Source organism: Salvelinus sp. IW2-2015, linkage group LG4q.1:29, assembly GCF_002910315.2.
Source record: "Salvelinus sp. IW2-2015 linkage group LG4q.1:29, ASM291031v2, whole genome shotgun sequence".
In the NCBI taxonomy this organism is placed as follows: Eukaryota; Metazoa; Chordata; class Actinopteri; order Salmoniformes; family Salmonidae; genus Salvelinus; species Salvelinus sp. IW2-2015.
Window position 1 is genome coordinate 30,613,573 of NC_036842.1, and position 16,064 is coordinate 30,629,636.

The following is a 16,064-nucleotide window of genomic DNA, read 5'->3' on the forward strand; positions in this document are numbered from 1 at the left end:
CCACAATGCAACGCGGACGAACCTGGGGGATCCTCCGAGAAGACGGTGAAAAGATAACAAATTAGGGACAAATTAAGACAAAGCAGGTCGTTAAAACGATAATTTGTGAATGGTGTAATTGAATAGTGGTAGCTCTAGCTGCCTAATTTGAAAAAATTGTTTAGTAAGTTCCAACTTAGTTAGTGGAGGTTAGCGGTGTGACAGAAGCCAGACTTTGCTTTGGCGACAGGGACAGCAGAGTTAACTAGCTTCATAGCTAATGTTAGCTGTCAGCTATCTTGACAACAAAACAATGCTCCGTTGATAACCGTAGTTTGTTATTTAGCTAGCTAAAGTATAGACCGGATCAAAGCTATCATTAAAACACAAATCTCCGTGATTTCTTCAACTATCAACAAGACCATTGACGTTGGCTAACTAACTCTAGTTTTCGTTGTCCAAGTGAGCAACAGCCGGTAGTGGCTATTGTTAAATTGACTGAGGCGAGTCGCTGAACCATTTACTGGGTCAAAATGAACATCGAAGAGGCGGCAGCTCCGAAACCTGTCACCGACGATGATGGTATGACATGGTGGTACCGATGGCTCTGTAAAATCGTTGGGGTTCTGGGCGGAGTATGTAAGTAAAAACTAAGCGTTTTCATAACTACTGTGATTGACAGTCCAATTTGAATGTCTAATACACACAGGGAGGTGATTTCCTACAGTCAAAGTCCCACAATAAGAGCTGTGACGCTAATATTTGTGTTAACTCTTTGGAATGGTAATCTGTGGCTTTCACTGAGTACTGGGTTGATACCCCGTTTCATCGGTTCACACTCCATAGTTAAGGCTGTACAATTATTTTGTCTAATACAGCCACAGTGGAATCACTCAACTCAGCAAAACCCACAGATCACAACTATGTAGAGTTTACTTATTAATTATTGTATTTATTTTTAAGTTATGTATCAATATTCCAACCTGTTTAGCATTATCTAGTCCAAATATGGCATTATTCCACTTTTTTTTTGGATCCGTTTCAATGGGGGACCTTTGTCTGGGATTTGGATACCTGTGTGAAGGTAGCTACAATATTGGAATTTGCTGGTCGCCTTCAAAATAAGAGTCCCCCGTTGTAACTGAGCCAAACAGATCCAAATAGTGGAATAATGCCATATGTGGACTAGATAATGCTAAACAAGGTTGGAACGTTGTTACATAACTATTTATTTTCTTAAATCATCAATTAATTAAACTCTACATAGTTGTGATCTGTGGGTGTTGCTGAGTAGGGTGATACCCCATTTCATGGGTGCACACTCCATAGATAAGGCTATATGTACAGTGCATATGTATGCCCCCAATGCAATTATGCAGTCTAGTGCATCCACAGTGGGATTATTTTACTGTTTATTGTCTAATTATTGTATATATTATGTAACTACATTCCAACCTTATTTTGCATTATCTAGATGGAATTATTCCACTATTTATGTCTGTTAGGATCAATTTCAACGGGGAACTTTTTGTTTTGAAGGTGAACTGCAAATTCCACTATTGTGGCTAATCCTTATGGTCTCTACCTTAACACAGGTCAGTGGTTTCCCCTGCTGACTTTAGGCTGATGGTATACACAGCCTGAATGTTGAATACAATTACATTTGAACTCACTCTACCGGTTGTCTGTGGTGTTGGTCCTTCAGATGGTTGAAACTTGAGCCAAAATATCCAAATTTATTGGTCTGTATTTATCTATTTAGATCCAATATTTTCCAGACAATTCTGCTAATTTAATATATGGCAGACAGACAAGTTCTCTAGCTTCTTCCACTTGCCTCAATTTTTGCGGCGATGTTGCAATCATTAAAAAATTAAAGAAATGTTTACATTTCTATCACCTGACACAGGCACAAAACCATGTAAATACTAGCTGACTTCAATTAACATGCGATGCATGCATACTCTCTCATGACTGAAGGCACGTGTACATGACGGAAGTGCATGCAATGACAGTGTGAGGCTATACTCTCTTTAGGAAGCTCTGCTGATCTGCTGTCTTTGAAATATTACAGTGTTTAGTCAAGGCCTTCAGTGTTCTTACTGAGCGCCTCTGTCTGCCCAGACAAAGCACTGCCACATCACTCTACCCCAGCATCTCTCTGTACAACAATAACCCATTAGTCACATGTTCACATGGTTCCTTACAGGAACCAAGAGGCTGGAAGTTGGCACTGTCTGTCTGCTCTCCTGCCTGTCACATATCTCCTTGGGTCATAGGCTTTCTGCTTGCCTGGCTGGCACAATAAGTCATAAGCTATGTTCAGTGATGGCTTCTATTTTATAATGTTAACTAGAGTAGAATACTCAGTGCGAGACAGACAGAGGTGCTGTTTCTGCCTGCGTTGCAGTTCCCCAGCAGTAGGCCAATCGCATCCCTGCCCTCCCTTCCCACCTATCCCTTCCCTGCCTTGCTGTAGCTATGATACCGGAGTAGTGGTCGCTGTATCACATTCACATGCGGGACCGCTGCATTTTAAATTGGCTCTGTATACTTCAGCATGCTGTTGAATCCGAGCTCCGGATAGGATATGTCCTACAGTGCCTTCAGAAAGTATTGACACCCCTTTACTTTTTACACATTTTGTTACAGCCTGAATTTAAAATGTATTAAATTGAGAGTTTGTGTCACTGGCCTACACACAATAACCCATAATGTCAAAGTCGAATTAGTTTTACAAATTAATAAAAAATGAAAAGCTGAAATGTCTTGAGTCAATAAGAATGAATCCTTTGCTATGGTTAAGCCTGGGTAAGTTCAGGAGTAAAATGTTGCTTAACAAGTCACATAAGTTGCATGGACTCACTCTGTGTGCAATAATAGTGTTTCTCATCTCCGTACCCCCCACATACAATTATCTGTAAGGACCCTCCGTCGAGCAGTACATTTCAAATGCAGATTCAACCACTAAGACCAGCGAAGTTTTCCAATACCTCGCAACGAAGAGCACCTATTGGTAGATGGGTAAAAATAAAGAAATCAGACATTGAATATCCCTTTGAGCATGGAAAGGGTATTAATTACACTTTGGATGGTGTATAAACACATCCAGTCACTACAAAGATACAGGCGTCCTTCCTAACTCAGTTGTCGGAGAGGAAATAAACCGCACAGGAATTTCACCATGAGTCCAATAGTGACTTTAAAGCAGTTACGTTTAATGGCTGTGATAGAATACAAGTGAAGATGGATCAACAACAGTGTAGTTACTTCACAATACTAACCTAATTGACAGAGTGAAAAAAGCCTGTATAGAATAAAGAGATTCTAAAACACACATCTTGTTTGCAACAAGGCACTGAATTAATACAACAACAAAAGAAATGAAACTTTTAGTCCTGAATACATAAAAAGTGTTATGTTTGATGCAAATCTAATACACCACATTGGTGAGTATCACTCTCCATATTTTCAAGCATACTGCATAGTGGTGGGTGTTGTTATGGGTATGCGGCTAATCATTAAGGACTCTGGAGTTTTTCAAGATAAAAAAGAAATGGAGTGGAGCTAAGCACAGGCAAGATCCTAGAGGAAAACCTGGTTGTCTGCTTTCCACCAGACACTGGGAGATTTAATTCATCTTTCAGCAGGACAATAACCTAAAACACAAGGCCAAATATACACTGGAGTTGCTTACCAAGAAGAGAGTGAATGTTCCTGAGTTGGCAAGTTGCAGTTTTAACTTAAATCTCCTGCAGAAATATATGGCAAGACCTGAAAATGGTTGTCTAGCAATGATCAACAACCAATTTGACAGCTTGAAGAACCCTGAAAACAATAATGTGCAATTATTTGCACAATCCAGGTGTGGAAAGCTCTTAGAGACTTACCCAGAAAGACTCACAGCTGTAATCACTGCCAAATATGCTTCTACGAAGTATTAATTCAGGGGCGTGAATAAGTATGTCAATGAAATGTCTGTATTTAATTTTCAATAAATGTGCAATAATGTCTAAAAACATGTTTTCACTTTGTCATTGTGGGGTATTGTGTGTAGATGGGTAAGGAAAATAATCTTAAGTAATCCATTTTGAATTCAGGCTGTAACACAACAAAATATGGACTAAGTCAAGTGGTATGAATACTTTCTGAAGGCACTGTATAGGATTTCTCTGACTTTAGCTACTGCAGAGTAGACTGCATATGTGTGTCTCTGAGACTAGCAGTGCTTGTGTGTGGGTGTCTCTGTGGGTGTATGGCATGAGTGTGCTAGCTAGCCGAATGGTCTCATCTGATTCTGTGGGAGTTTGTTGCCAGTGGCAGCCATTTAATTTAATCACACTCGTATGGGTTCTCCAATCTGTCATTACTAGCAGGAGGTTAGCGTGATGTTTCTCTCTAGATAGAAATCCTGATCTGTGTTTTCAAGCTTTAATGGTTTCAAACCAATACAACTCTAGCCCCACTAGTTAATAATTTAGCCAAAATCAAAGTTGGGTACAAAAGACTAGATGAGCTGTCTGAGCTTTGAGACACGCTGTGTGAATTCATTTATTCATTCAAGTCTGTATATATGTGTGTGTGTCTACTACAGAGTGCAATGGATGTCATGTGTGTAATTATCCCATCTTTTCATTGTCTGGGTCCCTTCCCATGCTCACAGTGTGGCCACTGGACTGGTAGCAGCACCCAGCAGAGCCTACCAGGCAATGTATATCAGGGGCCTAGCAGGATCTTAGCATGGGGCCTGTAAACTCAGATTAATACTCATCTGCCTCCTATTTGGCTCGTATTCTATGGCTCTCTGCTAGAGGAGAAGAGATGATCCTCTGGTGCTCCTGCTATCAAAACCACTCATGTTTGTTTAAACGGAAATTCAGGCCCTTGTGGTTTCCAGTTAGGCTATATTTGATTTAAGTGTGGATGAATAACGTCCCCAGTCAGGGTAATAGCACTGTTTGTCATATTTCTAAATTGGAACAAAGCCTCCTTTATTCTGGTAAGTTGGTATTCATGGTAACCCTATATGCCTGAAGCGTCCACATGCATATTTATACCTGTTTGTACTTGATCTGGTTGCATTATCAGAACTGTAACATTGCATGCAATATATTTTCTCTCCCACTGAAGCATGTGCCATCTCAGGAGTGTGGATGTGTGTCACTGTCAACCCTTTAAACATCGCTGCTGGAGTATGGATGGTGTAAGTTTGTCTTGCACAATATGATCCTTAGCCAAGGCTTTAGTTTTGCATACACGCCTACATATATAAGAGCTAATGTCCTCCTTCTTTTTCAAGGTTGAATTAAGAGCTAATGTCCTCCTTCTTTTTCAAGGTTGAATGCCTTTGTGCTGTTCCTGTGTGAAGTCCCATTCTGCTGCCAGTTCATTGAGTTTGCAAACGCAGTGGCAGCTAGAGCTGACAAATTCAAGCCATGGCAGAAAGCCTTCTTCTACTGCGGGTAAGAACTGGACTGAGACCTGCTGTCTTCACATGACTCAGCTGTCCATTGTCTAGGCCTGCAATTTAAATGACCTTTTAACCAGTTGAAAAACACACTTCAAGTTTTCTGTAATCAACCAATCAATCCCTGTTTCTTGTATTTCCAGGATGGCACTGTTTCCCATATTCCTGAGCTTCTCCATCACCACGTTGTTTGGGAATGCCATTGCCTTCGCTACGGGAGTCCTCTATGGTCTCGCCTCCCTGGGCAAAAAGTATGACTTTCCTATTTATACTTTTGTGATAAGATTTCGATTTGAATATATGTGTGTAGGCCTACATAGTGTACTTGAGATTGAATTTGTTTCCTTCCGCCCCTCTTTCTCACACTTTCTACCCTTTCAGTTCAAATAAACATGAATTTTTAATCAACATTTTAGATGTTTAGGTGTTATTAATCAGTAATAAGATGCATTACATTTAAAATAATGTAACATCTTGTAACAGGAGATAACAGCTTCATTCCATACTCGCATTATAACTTTGAGTGGCAAAAAGTAACCCTGTAAATTCTCTCATTCAACGTTATATCTAACATCTCCCCTTTCCTCTGTGGTGTCATGCTTTCGCCCCGGTTTCTCTCTCTTCCACCACTCTGTTTCTTTCAGGGGCGATGCGGTGAGTTATGCCAGGCTGAGTCACCAGAAACTGGGGGATGAGGAGAAGCTGACCGGGACGACTGACGGGTCAATATAGTGACATGGCTCATCCCTCCGGTCTCACAGAGGAGGAACACTATCCTTAACCAAGGGACAAAGATGTCAACCCCTCTCCCTCACCATCCCATCTCTTTTACCCCACCTCTCCCTCTCTGTTACTGGGTTTATTTATGTATCTAAACTGCTGCATCTTTGTCTTATTTGATGAAATGTGTCCGAATAGATAACTATAGATTTTATGTAATTTGGTCCTTTTATAGTGTGAATTTAGTTTTCCATGCCATTTTAGTTCATGTAAAGGTTTAGCGGTTGTTTTAATACGTTTTGGGGGTTATTTATTCATTTTTCTGTGCTGTTTTGTTGTCCTGGTTACTGGGGAATCCATTTTTGGCAAGTAGGAAAAGGAATGTACCATTTTAGCTAATCTGCCTTTCAGGAAACCTGGGCGATAGTGAAAGTGGAATTGTAGTTTTTGTTAAGGAATTTCCCAAGTCATCTTACTCTGCTTGTGCCACCGGCAATTGGAAATTCGGCCATTGGGACAGTAATCCCAAATGTATATCCATCCAGTGTACCRAAAGATGGGAGTCCTCTTTTATATTGGTTACTTGAGATATGAACAAGTTTCCAACTGAACAAGTTTCCAACTGAACAGTTTGAACAAACATTGAGAACATTGCATGTTTACAGAGGACATAGAACTATGATGTCACAGTGAATCCTAACAACAGTTTTCAGTGCACAAATAAGATGAACTATCTTATCAGCTTTTGGGGCATTCTACAAATTTGCTTGTAATTAAACAGTCACAGGTTGCTACAGGTTGTGTATATCATGAGAAGAAAAACAGATTAAGGGCTCAATTCAATACATCTCTTGAAAGTTCAGCGCTGTAGTGCAATTGAAGTTCAAAGGTAGTGAACTTTTGTGGAGACTCCACTTTCGTGGAGACTGTATTCACGGTAAACGATGCACATAGTTCTGTTATATAGTTCACATATAGTTCTGTTATAATCTCCACCCGGCACAGCCAGAAGAGGACTGGCCACCCCTCATAGCCTGGTTCCTCTCTAGGTTTCTTCCTAGGTTTTGGCCTTTCTAGGGAGTTTTTCCTAGCCACCGTGCTTCTACACCTGCATTGCTTGCTGTTTGGGGTTTTAGGCTGGGTTTCTGTACAGCACTTCGAGATATTAGCTGATGTACGAAGGGTTATATAAAATAAACTTGATTTGATTTGACATGTTGGCTCAATCGGAAATTACTTTAACATTTAAATCACGCTATAGCGCTGAACTTCTGCGATACAAATTGAATTGGGCCCTAAAGAAAGGCTATGGTGCTTTAGAACCTATCTATTGTTGGTGTTCTCTTCTGGAACCTGAATTGATCTTGAACCCTGTTGATCTATGCCACTTCAGAATGTTTGTTTTCGACTATATATCCTAGTGCGATCTAGCCTTCTGACCCATGGAAGCAGCAAGTTAAAGGTTTAAGGACTGTGATGAGATAATGTCTTGATTCAGGGACTAATAGTGTGTAACACAGCACACAAAGCAAATATTAGCCTTTTTCGTTAATCAGATAGGAGATACAATCTTCTGTCCAACCTCTGATCGCAGGTGAAATGTGTTGTTCAGCAACATGCTACTGTTGTTTTTTTGGTTGACTCTTTTGGTGAAAAGTAATGCATTGAGTTAGCTTGTTTGGCCACACCTCTTACAGTAGTGTATCTCGCACATTATCTCTGGATTGGAAATAATTGCAATCAGGCATATTTTTATTTTTTATATACATCATACAGGGTAACTAGCAAGAACACTATTGTAGGTCACTTTAACCAATGCATAGGTACTATCCACATACATGTACAAATGAACCAGCTTTTGTTAAAAGGAATCAAACACTACAGGCACACAAGCGATATTCTATCACTTAGGAATATATGCAACATAGTCGTGTTAGCAGCTATCTAATGTTGCTTCACAGTTAACTATTTTTCCCTGACAGAAAGCAACTGGGAATTTCATGAATGTTTCATCCATTGACCCAAAGGTCTATATTGCCCATGGATCATTTTCATAAAATTGTCCAAAACATTCTCAAGTCTTGATTCACTGATATTAGGATCTGTACGCACTAACCACAGCAGGTGGTTAGTGGTTAGAGCATTGGGCCAGTAACCGAAAGGTTGCTAGATTGAATCCCCGAGCTGACAAGGTAAAAATCTGCCCCCTCTGCCCCTGAACAAGGTAGTTAACCTACTTAGGCCGTCATTGTAAATAAGAATTTGTTCTTAACTGACTTGCCTAGTTATATAAAGGTTCAAAATATATATTTCAATAGTTTTTTATCAGATGTTAGGCATTTTACCAACATTTTCATTACTGTAACAGACAAAAGAAAAGTTATAAACAAATCAATATATATATATTTTTTACATTGCTCCCCTAATGAAAAGGCCTGAGTTAAACATAACACTGAAAATAAATATTTCTAATTAAATAAAATGTGACTTTTTCCCAATTTGAGCTCTTCAGCCATTTTGGTAATGAGAAGGCCAAATGGAGTAAAGGGAGTGTTTTAAAATAAAACTCATTGAGGGCATATAAGCGAATAAATGAACTTGTGCTTATCTACTCTAGATGATGCATAATGGGCGAATAAAACTTTAAAACCTGATTGGAGTTTTTACAGGAACTAGAAAGTGTTTTGATACATGTCCACAGACACTATGTAATAAATATAGTTTAATGTAAACTTCAAGTGTTTTATTCAAATAAGTTAAGCTTTCCCCAAAATTTTTTAAAATGACCTGAGAATTTAATACGGGTGCATTTCGGCAATGAGAATTTGGGGTGAAAATGTAAAATGGGTTTAAAATAAGACACCTTCCCAAAAAGTAGACATCTTGGTCCTCAGCATGATAGTCGATTTTGGCAGATTCATCATGGTTTTGTAACTCAATTTGCTAGACATTTTAAAACTGATTTCACGAGGGACATTAATCCTTACCTTATGATCTCCTGGCACATACAAGTCCTTAATGGTTACACTATAGCGTTATGGAACAATGATCTAAAATAAATGTTATTTAACTAAGCAAGTCAGTTATGAACAAATTCTTATTTACAATGACGGCTAAATGAGATACAGCCTGGATTTGAACCAGGGACTGTAGTGACGCCTCTTGCACTGAGATGCAGTGCCTTAGACCGCTGCACCACTCTGGAACCTCAAACAGCTTGCCCCATGCAGTAGGAATGATTGTTTTGCAGCCCTGACCTCTAGTTTTCTGTAAGGGGTTTCTGTGTATTCTTCTGTTTAGTTATGTTGAATCTAAGTGAATTTAGTTTGTCTTTGTTGCTTTTTTATGAGCATACTAACTTGGTTGCTAGTTATATGGGGGTGCATTTGTAAACTCACTCTGGAGTGCCAGAGGGCGCTTTGGGCGCTCGTAAATTCAGAGCGTTTTGCTCTGGCCGAGGAGTAGGGTTGATCCGATCGTTCTGACCTTAACGGCAGTCAAGCACTCAAGCTATACGGCTAAAATTTGCTAGCTTGATAGCTACTTCCATACAAAAATTAGAGAACACCTCACACTGACCATTTTACTCACACCGGTCATGTTTGTAAATTCATCAGTTATTCTGCGCTCTGGCGCACAGACAAGAGCGTTCTGAAATCGGAGTAGATGGCCAGAGCAAATTTACGAACGCGCCCATGGTATTCTCTCCATATGACTAAACATTTTTCCATGCAACAAATTACATACTTGTGATTTAAATATCTAACTTTTAATTCATGAAAAACTCTCAAATACAAAGGCAACGAATAATCCAAACACTTGGAATTGAAACTGCAGATATTCAACATCAAGACATGGATGTTAGATCAGAAAAATAGCACATTTTAAAACATTCGAACCAGAAGAAAACATGATGTAGCAGACAATGAATGAAAGATCGATGCATAGTTAAACTGGCACTAGGCTGTTTTTGATGACCAACTTTCTGAATGATTAGGGTTGAGTGGGATTTGAATAAAGTCCAAATTAATTTGATCAAACCGCTTTGTGTAATCCTTATGGGTCACCAAAAGAGATTCCTCAATTCACTAAGACCTCAAAGTGCGAGTCCACTTCCAAAAGACACACTTGTTAATCCAATCAAGCCTCCTGTCCTGTGCCATCTAGTCAAGGGCGAGTCCTCAGTCCCATTACAGACTGATGCAGTTCAGTCAGGTTCATTTGTGTTTGGGAGATTTGGGCTTCCTTGGTTCCTTGGTCTTCTTGGTTAATTCTGGGTTGTTATGACTAGCCTTGATCTCTGCCTCCCAATGTTTCTTCGCCACCGTGTACAACCTCATGGTCGCCTGGGCGTCTTGGACCTGCAACACATTCACAGACATTGGCTATGGTTCACAGTTGTACTACTGTATATGTGAGCTACAAAATAAAAGATTGATAAAAAGGTGACTTACGGATGAATGTTCTCCCTGTTGTACTTTGACACTGAGTATTTCGCTACACAGGAGTTTCAGAGAGGGCCGACCACTCTGAAAATAAAAGAACATTAACATCTTCCTCTTATAGTGTTATTACAACCCCTTCAGTCACGCACATTAATACAAAATATCTGCCCACAAACCAGTCTTTACCTTCACAATTTTCTTGAAAGGTTTATACTTCTGGGTGTCTCTGATTCTCTTTTTTGGGTGATCCAAGAACAAAATCTGAAAGATTTTAGCATGGAAAGTATATGTAAATGTTGACAATGGTGAGTTTTTAGTTAGAATGATAAACAGTGTAAGTTACATCATAGTAGTGTACCTTGAGGTCATTGTGAATGGCGTGTCCCACAAGCGTTCTCCCCTGGAGGATCTCAGCCACCTCTTTCTGTACGGTCTTCACATTCTCACCTGCAGAATATAACAGACACAAAAGTCGCATTTGAAAACGACCCGCAGTTAACGTCATCCTAAAATAAGACAACTCTTTTGGGCTTTAGTGAGTTTGTTTCCGTTTCCAATGCTACCATAAGACCATATTAAAATAGTGGTAAAATTATCACTAAGGAGGTCAGCTCATCCTGCTTACCGTTTCTGATGTCATCTGGCCGGATGCCACTGACAGCTGTCCTGTAGTCCGTCACCTTCTCTGTGGGTTTGACGTATTTGTCGTAAATGCACTTTCCAAACTGGTTGACAAGGGAGACCCGGGCTACGATGCTATCCTCGCCATCTGGCCCCACACCCACCATCTCACAGTCCATAGCCACCGCCTTGGTCAGGCTGACAGGTGCCATGATGAACAGGGAAAGAAAAAACCTTGGTCACACCTGGTACTTGACTTGGAGCTTGACCCCCCCCTCCACCCCCTAGGTTTTTTAGCCCATTGATTTTGTAGTAATGTTCGAGTCACTCAAATATCACATGAAAACAGTGTAGAATTGCAGGAAATAAGCTTTAAACCTGAAAAACCCTCCAACAAGAGGGGTGTTAACAGTTTGTATTATTAACAGTGCTTGTGCCCATAGAAATAGGAGGACGCAGGATGTTCCCCAATGCTGGAAGGGGGGGCCTGAGTGAAAAAGTTCAGGAACCCCTGCACTAGATAGCAGTATGAGGTCACATGACATCTCTTGGCCACTTGAAACCAGTTGTGTCTGGTTTGGGTAGTGAGTCACTGTGGTCAAATGGCTGAACGGATTTTCAAATCTGACATCTTAAAATGAATGTAGCAAACGGGGCTTTCAAGTTATGGAGTAAAAACAGTTTTAAATAAGGACACCGATAGGTGAAGAAACGCCAAACTTTTATTCCCAGCTAGCTAAACGATGCATACAAGGTAATGTGGGAGAAGGAAATGCATTTCTTTACAATGACAATCAGGTGTAACCTTTCCATGCATACTAAAAAGGTGACTTGACCTACATTGCATAATCTATGAATATGTCCACAGCGCATCATTTATGGGGGGGGGTTCTTATGACATTGCCAGCAGTAAGATTTTAGTACGATTTCCAAAAAGACAAGGCCTCACTGGACTGAACAGGGCCCAAAACAACCTGTTAAACTCTTAAGCGGTTAACTCAGTGGTTCTCAACTGGTTTTGCTTTGGGACCCAAATTGAACCAGTTTGTCTGTCACAACCCAATACTCGCACCATGACAAATAATTGCCAAAATTCAATCTTGAGAACTATTTTGAATGCTGTAGTGATATACTCAATCAAGGAGCTGTATGCGCTCCAACCAGACAAAGTGGAGCGGTGTCTCCCGACCCCTCCTGTCTCAGCCTCCAGTATTTATGCTTCAGTAGTTTGTGTGCCGGGGGGCTAGGGTCAGTCTGTTATATCTGGAGTATTTATCCTGTCTTATCCGGTGTCCTGTGTGAATAAGTGTGCTCTCTCTAATTCTCTCTCTCAGAGGACCTGAGCCCTAGGACCATGCCCCCAGGACTACCTGGCCTGATGACTCCTTGCTGTCCCCAGTCCACCTGGCTGTGCTGCTGCTCCAGTTTCAACTGTTCTGCCTGTGGCTACGGAACCCTGACCTGTTCACCGGACGTGCTACCTGTCCCAGACCTGCTGTTTTCAACTCTCTAGAGACAGCAGGAGCGGTAGAGATACTCTGAATGATCGGCTATGAAAAGCCAACTGACATTTACTCCTGAGGTGCTGACCTGTTGCACCCTCGACAACCACTGAGTATTATTATTTGACCCTGCTGGTCATCTATGAACATTTGAACATCTTGGCCATGTTATGTTATAATCTCCACCCGGCACAGCCAGAAGAGGACTGGCCACCCCTCATAGCCTTGTTCCTCTCTAGGTTTCTTCCTAGGTTCTGGCCTTTCTAGGGAGTGTTTCCTAGCCACCATGCTTCTATACCTGCATTGCTTGCTGTTTGGSGTTTTAGGCTGGGTTTCTGTAAAGCACTTTGAGATAACAGCTGATGTAAGAAGGGCTTTATAAATAAATTTGGTGTGAGAGTGCGGAACAGAGAAAATGCAAGCCTTCGTCATGGGGGGGGAACGTGCGCCCACTGCCCAACAAGGTAGATGAGCTGTACGCAAACATTCAATGTCAACAGGACTTTAACGATGTGAGCTTTCCTTCTATCATCAAAACTTGGCTTAGGGAGGATACACTTGTTGAATCAGAGACTTTGGATGGGTTCTCTGTCATGCACTTGGATAGAGACTGCAACAGTACGGGTAATTACTCAGACTGTGGACCAGGTGAGGAAACAGTTCAAATGGACAAATGCCAGGAAGGCTGTAGGACCGGACAGAATCAGACCCGGGTGCTCAATGACTGTACTGCGCAGGTGAGCGGGATCCTGCACTTTATCTTCATGCAGTCACTGTCTACCTCTACTGTACCTACACCATGGAAAACACCCTGCATTGTGCCTGTTCCCAAAAACACCAAGGGCAGGGCCTAAACAACTTCAAGCCTGTTGCACTCACTTCCCAGCTGATGAAGGTATTTGAGAGAGTGGTCCTGGCACAACTAAAGCAGCAGGTGCTCCGGGTTTCTTGACCCCCCCACAGTTTTCGTACCAGGCCAAGATAGGTGTGGAATATGCACTGCTGTTCATGTAGCACAAAGCTGCTAATAGCTCTATTTTGAAAATACTGCAATACTGTGAAGAAAAATTATTCAGAGATTCAAATTAAGTAAAAATGTAAGTTCATTATAATTTTGACACACTTTCTATCTGGTTTAAGTTCAGACTGGAGTATTTTTTTCATTTTTTAAAACTCAACACTTGCAACCCATTCAAAAACCACCAGTTGAGAATCGCTGCCTAACTTACCCCTCAAATGCCCTGTCCTTGACCAGCGCTTTCTCTGTGGTCTGGGCATGTGTCTGAGTGCCTTGGATCTTTCTCATGATATCGGCTGCCTCTGTTCCCACTGTGGCCTCAATGTCGTCAGGGTCCACATCATCAAACCACATGTCGGATCTAGTGGACAGATATGCATTAACCATCACATACATTAACCAACACCGAGGTGCCTGTGGAAATAATATCTGATAATCTGACCGTAGGTTTGGATGCAAGTTTGACAATTGACTACAGAAGTGACTAAACACAGACAAACCACACACATGCTTTTTACAACAGTGAGAGGTTCTTGAAGTCAACGCCTCAATAGTCACACTTACTTGCCGGTATTCATTTTGGGTGCCCGTACTGTTTATATTTAGGTGCAGAAACTCTGCAATACCTTTGAGCTGATGTTATATAAAAGATGTGCAGAAACTCAAGCAGTAGAACCTTGGAGGTCCTGGTACTTAGTTCTGGTAAGCTCCTGCCCAAGTCAAGGCAATATTGGTAACACTGGACAGACTTACTCAGTGGGTTTCTTTTCCTCCACTTCTACTTTCTTCTTCTTCAACTGTGCATTGCTGTCTATCTGGACACTGCTCTGTTTCCTCTTCTTGGCTTTGGGCTGTTCTGTCCCCGATGGTCCTGGATCTATCCCATTCACCTGAGTTTTACTAGGAACAGCACTGTCCTGCCATGCTTTCCCACTGTTCACCTGCTTGGGCTTAGTTGCCTTGGCATCATTCACTGTCTTTGATAAGTTCTTAGCAGGCTTCTTATGCGCCACCCCCAACTCCTTCGAAATGTCTTTAGTGGGTTTCTTATGAGTCTCGTCCTTCTTTGAAATGTCTTTAGTGGGTTTCTTAGGGTTTTCCTTCTTTGAGTTCTGCTGAAACGGTTGCTTTTTCACCGGAGGGGGGTTGGATTTGAACACCTGCAAATAGAGAGAGCTCTAATAACACCACATTTGAGACAGGGATGACAGTGGTACTAATTCATTCAAGTCAGTCATCTATCCAAAATCTGTATCACAACATGCCATTTCTGACTTAAGTCATAACCAAGTCCTTACCTCTAGTAACGTTTTCCAGTTGGTTGAAAACTGTTGGGCATCTTTCGGGGGAAGCAACGCCTTGGTTTTACCTTGATCTTTTGAAACGGGCTCTTTCTTCTTGGTGTGTTGAGAAAACGTTTTTAGAGGTTTCTTTTTCGCTTGGCTCTGACTGGATTTTGGCATTTTAGAAGCAGCAGAGTCCGTTTTCTCTGGTTTGACTTTACACATCATGTCTCGAAAATCTTGCTGTCAACTCGGTTCTGATTTCTTGGGTGGGAAGCAGTGTGAGAGTAATGCCAGCCAGGACTCCACTTTATACTCTTAATATCTCATTTAAAAAAGTTAACCTTGCTAAATGACTAGCCTTTGACAGCCCAATATACTTCAAACGTTCTGTAGCTCAGTAAGTTAGCTAGCTTTGCTAACGTGATCAGAAGCTCAAACATGAACCAATTAGCTAACGTTAGTTACATTTGCTAAGTAACAATAACATAACAACTAATCGGTACTCATGGTTAAAACTGGAATATTTCACCTCTATAAAGAGCTAAATGAATACTTACAACGCCGCAACAATCGTTATGCTGTACACAATTAGAGATCCAACGTTACACATTTTTCTACACGCCATGCTGAAATGTGTACTTCGGAAATTTGTCACAATTGTGATGCCCGAAAAGAAACACGTCCACGGTTGCGCTTGGTTCCTAGATAAAGGATTTCATTCCGTTCATCCTGAATTATGTTGCTTAATATAAACTACTCTACCAATAAAAACTGTAATCAATGATGTTGGCTAAATATCTATACATAATATCCAGTAAGGTGACAAGCACACAAAAGAGTAACCATAGGAGACAACCAGTGACAAGAGGGGATTGCGTTGAAAGGTCTTGCACTAAAATACTTTAACACAAGGTGGCAGTGTTGTCTAATTGATTAATCACTTTCGTCCTGGTTTCAGAACAATACACCCAAATCACAGCATACAAGACAATAAATGTAGGCCTACATTTGAAGTTGCAAACATTA

At 41.0% G+C, this 16,064-nt stretch overlaps 2 protein-coding genes across 4 annotated transcripts; one reads left to right on the top strand and one right to left on the bottom strand.

The window, feature by feature from the left end:
- Window positions 1-6,270, top strand: LOC111961805 (calcium channel flower homolog). 3 transcript variants are annotated; one of them, XM_023984348.2, is made up of 6 exons: window positions 1-86; window positions 443-618; window positions 5,110-5,182; window positions 5,316-5,441; window positions 5,590-5,697; window positions 6,091-6,270. In XM_023984348.2, the coding sequence occupies exons 2-6, from the start codon at window positions 513-515 to the stop codon at window positions 6,176-6,178; spliced, it is 501 nt and encodes a 166-aa protein (XP_023840116.1). In that variant the 5' UTR covers window positions 1-86; window positions 443-512; the 3' UTR covers window positions 6,179-6,270. The 3 variants fall into 3 exon arrangements, with proteins under 3 accessions (XP_023840116.1, XP_070298915.1, XP_023840117.1); XM_023984349.2 differs by having other exon boundaries at window positions 8-45; XM_070442814.1 differs by having other exon boundaries at window positions 5-618.
- A 3,643-nt stretch (window positions 6,271-9,913) lies between these two features.
- Window positions 9,914-15,718, bottom strand: LOC111961803 (RNA exonuclease 4). The gene is made up of 9 exons (XM_023984343.2): window positions 15,596-15,718; window positions 15,051-15,299; window positions 14,506-14,912; window positions 13,964-14,113; window positions 11,237-11,430; window positions 10,970-11,058; window positions 10,798-10,872; window positions 10,621-10,695; window positions 9,914-10,527 (listed from the first exon to the last, which is right to left on the bottom strand). Exons 2-9 carry the CDS (start codon window positions 15,261-15,263, stop codon window positions 10,384-10,386), a joined length of 1,347 nt encoding a protein of 448 aa, XP_023840111.1. The 5' UTR covers window positions 15,264-15,299; window positions 15,596-15,718; the 3' UTR covers window positions 9,914-10,383.
- Window positions 15,719-16,064: the final 346 nt, after the last annotated feature.

Excerpts from the sequence above, each read along its gene's own strand:
- LOC111961805 (XM_023984348.2), top strand. The coding sequence starts at position 513 with ATGAACATCGAAGAGGCGGCAGCTCCGAAACCTGTCACCGACGATGAT. Across the intron at positions 619-5,109 it reads TGGGGTTCTGGGCGGAGTAT|CATGTGCCATCTCAGGAGTG; the intron begins GTAAGTAAAAAC and ends CTCCCACTGAAG. Across the intron at positions 5,442-5,589 it reads AAAGCCTTCTTCTACTGCGG|GATGGCACTGTTTCCCATAT; the intron begins GTAAGAACTGGA and ends TTGTATTTCCAG.
- LOC111961803 (XM_023984343.2), bottom strand. The coding sequence starts at position 15,263 with ATGATGTGTAAAGTCAAACCAGAGAAAACGGACTCTGCTGCTTCTAAA. Across the intron at positions 14,114-14,505 it reads GAGGAAAAGAAACCCACTGA|ATCCGACATGTGGTTTGATG; the intron begins GTAAGTCTGTCC and ends TCTGTCCACTAG. Across the intron at positions 11,431-13,963 it reads AAGGACAGGGCATTTGAGGG|CCTGACCAAGGCGGTGGCTA; the intron begins GTAAGTTAGGCA and ends GGCACCTGTCAG.